A 3,593-nucleotide genomic window follows, 5' to 3' on the forward strand; every position below is an offset into this window, starting at 1 on the left:
AAGCTCGTGAATCTCACTCCTGCGCAAGACGAACACAGATTTTAAAGGTAGTTCCACACTGATCAGGAAAACAGTCTCATGTAAATTTACTAGAGGTCAAGTCTTCGTCGACGAACTTGAAGATGTGTATACGAAGTGGCATACATAGCGACGGCGTGAAAGGCAGGCTTGTATTAAACTCGATTATCAGGTCAGGATGTGTTCAGTGTCGTGTATCATTCTCTTACCTTACACAAGCCTGCAGCAACTTGAAGAGTCCTCGGGTATGTGTGGCCATGCATGCACCCTAATCGGACCCGAACAGCCCGTAATCAGAGCATCCAAAAAATACGTAGGCCACACAATTTAAATCTATCCCAACGTCGTCAGTTTCCATTTCTACCTTCAGTTGCGGGGCCGACGAACGGTGTTTATGGTTTGCTCCCAGAAGGTTTAGTGAGGTCCTCAGGACATAAAAGCAGGCTGTCTTCTTGATATCTGAGAGTTATTCGAACTTGAATAGATTTTACATATATTACCTCGTGTAACCAATGCGTTTCTCCTTGCTTGCCGTCATTGCTGCTCTGACAGCATTTATGTCTGTCAGTGCCACACCAGGCGTTTTTAGCAGGGAATGTACTGCCGATGGTGGCTCTTGCCACAAAAGCTCCGAGTGCTGCTCTGACAAGTGCGGATATAACTATGTGAGTTTGCTTTGGATTCACTGGCAGGATCCAACCTCGTGACTCACCCTTTGCGCTTTGTAACAGCGTTGCGGTGGGATGTGCTATCCTAAGGACTCGCAAGATTACGAAGAGTTGGCACGTCGCGAGAGTGAGTCATGTTTCTGCCTTCGTGTTGGAGTTATTCATGGTTCAATTCCTAGTGACTTGCTGAGTTGTTCATTATGATCGTTGTTGGGCCATTTTCACTGCCGCTTGAGCAATGGAAGCCTTGAATAGAGTGGAGGAATATCTCATACACTCAATATGATATTAGCTCGAAAACGCAATATATGAGTAAGCGAAGTCGTCCAGCCAGCTTGATGATTTTGTAACTTGGAGTTGATGGTAAGCGGTCGTAGAGAAGAAAATTGACACATCCAACCGATCATAATGCTTGGATTCAGGTTTAAACCTGCTTGACGTGCAGGGGAGATGACGATGTCTAAGAGAGTTCCAACCTTGGCCTCATTCAAATTCGTCATTTTCAGGAGTACATCTGTTTCCCCGTCGTTCAGATTTCATATTCCAAGAGGAAAGAAGGAATCTAAATACATTCCTACGGTGAAAACCATGAAACGGGTAATATATGAGTTCTTACGTAGCGCCACAGGATCCCGCCAGCAAGCGTGCAATGTCTACCTGCAATTTGGTGAATGACATCGTTTCCCGATGAAGTTGGACATGACTGGGTACAGCTGCAGACATAAGTGTCAGCCCTACTCAATCTGGGTATAAGCAATGTGATATGCCTATGTGCCGCTGGCATTCACAACACATGCGCTTGATTAGCAAGAGAAGATTGCCCTGTCGTGCTGTGAGGTTCTTTGCGTCATCAAACAGCTGGCAATAGTCGTCAAAACACCACACTAACCTGTATCCAATCGCTGCCTGCGCAAGTACTGCCAGCGCGCTCTGGCCCTGGTTGTACGTTTTGAGTTATCTGCACAAAAGTCGGGATCAGGGGACCACGTCCTATTTGCCCAGCAGGGCAAAAAATTTAGAGTTCGCTATTCGAATCGCAGGAAAGCCATTTGAATCCAGTCCGAAGTAATGGCAGATAAGGCAAACTAGCGCTACAATGAAGCACTCCACCGGCGAATGAACCCATTTCTATTCTCATACTCTGACAGAGGGTTTTCCGCATTCAGTTTGCAGACTCTATGCAAGGTGAAGAAATGATGGAGTGCAATTGTGGATTCACTGATACGGCTACAGCGGTGGCATCTTGCGCACGACCTTTCCCTCGTTCTTTGCATGTACCGTGAGCTTCTCCAGTATGGAAGACTTCGCCCACCGTTCAGGTGGTGTGCGACTTTTAGTCGCCCAATAGTATATGTCCCAGTCCGGTTCGTCAAGTAGCTGGAATGAAACCTGAGTTTGGGACGCCACCGATCAAGGAAACAAAAGCACCTTGTCATACTCCTTCAATTCTGTCTCATCCATTTGCCCCAGGTGATCCCTTGCGAACGTACTTAGCAGAAGGTCGCTCTCCAAAGTTCCGCGCTTCCTGCTCTGATAGATGAGTCTTGCACGCAAGGTCTCCTTGGATTCCCCCGGGCGTGGAATGGGAGTAGGTGGTGGGATATCAGAAGGTGTCTGAGTGTTGGAGAGGTGTTGTGGGGTATGCGGAAGGGGCCATAGGTCTGCAGACCACCGTGATGTCGTAAAGAGTGTGCGACGTGGACAGCGTATGCCTTCAAGAGCCAATATTCGCGAAGAGAGAAACGTAGACATTTTGAGGAGCTCGGCTAGTGAAATCAAAGGTTGTGTAATAATGGACCCTAGTGGATTGGTTACAAGCTTGGTCTGATGAAAAAATTGTAAACATAAGCAGCGTGCGCCTAACTAATTATAAGGATCCATGCAGTATCGGTCACACCGGTACCATGCTACAACTCCGTCATCTATCCGACTCATGACATTTACTGGCAGGGAAGGATACGAAATGGTTCATGTGTACGATCAAGCACGCCGTACTTCCTCTCCTCGGCGCAAATCACAGGTTTCTTGCTTTTCGTGTTTACGACCGCGGAGAGTATTTACGTTCTTGAAATTTGCACTTCCACTGGTTTTTATCATATGTTACACGATATACTACCTCTATGACCCGCGCGGCCACATCGACCTCGTATTATATCAACGAGAATGGATACAGCGCGAAATACTCCCGCTGTCCCCGCTTGGAGGATGCTTTGAGCCCGAGCGCGTCAGCCCGCTGTATAATGTCAGCGAGGCTGTGTATGGAAAGAAACGCTTTGAGGTTCAGGCGGGAGTAACGATGCGGATGGGTATGGACTGCTACGAGTTTGCAGGAACAGTCAAGTTTGCAGAAGGAGAGTGGACGGAGGAACAACGGTATATCCCACCAGAGGAGCGAGCACAGTTCCACACATATTGGCGCGTCGATCTCGCGCCTCTCGATGAGAGACAAGAGTACATGCTCAAATCATTCTTCGCTACGCAAGACCTTCCCCGCTCTCGTCTAATACTCTGGTCAAACGGTGACCTATCACCCAATCCAATCGTGCAAAAGTATCTCGACCGGTTCCCCGATTCGTTCACACTTCGGGTTGTGGATATACCCGAGTTAGCCAAGGGCACGCCAGTAGAGAATCACCGTTTCCTCACTCTCGAGGACAAGAAGGCATGGGTGGACGGTGACCTTGTCCGGTTACTTGTCATCTGGACATATGGGGGTGCTTGGATAGACATGGACATGCTCCTGACCCGAGATCTCTCTCCATTGCTTGAGCATGAGTTCGTAACGCAATGGGACTGCTACGGTAATTGGACAATCAACCCACTCTCGCCCACGTACTTACAAGATTCTACAGACAAAATTTACCAAGCATTTAATGGTGCTCTTATGCACTTCCGCAAGCACTCGCC

General features: G+C 48.0%; 1 protein-coding gene across 1 annotated transcript; it reads left to right on the forward strand.

Moving 5' to 3' along the window:
• The first annotated feature begins 437 nt into the window (after positions 1-437).
• On the forward strand, positions 438-893 carry BJ212DRAFT_1407209 (uncharacterized protein). Its single transcript, XM_041337431.1, has 4 exons — positions 438-466; positions 519-563; positions 661-679; positions 731-893. Exons 2-4 carry the CDS (start codon positions 531-533, stop codon positions 874-876), a joined length of 198 nt encoding a protein of 65 aa, XP_041185416.1. The 5' UTR covers positions 438-466; positions 519-530; the 3' UTR covers positions 877-893.
• Positions 894-3,593: the final 2,700 nt, after the last annotated feature.

This window comes from Suillus subaureus (genome assembly GCF_016647635.1).
Source record: "Suillus subaureus strain MN1 chromosome Unknown BJ212scaffold_237, whole genome shotgun sequence".
NCBI classification, from domain to species: domain Eukaryota; kingdom Fungi; phylum Basidiomycota; class Agaricomycetes; order Boletales; family Suillaceae; genus Suillus; species Suillus subaureus.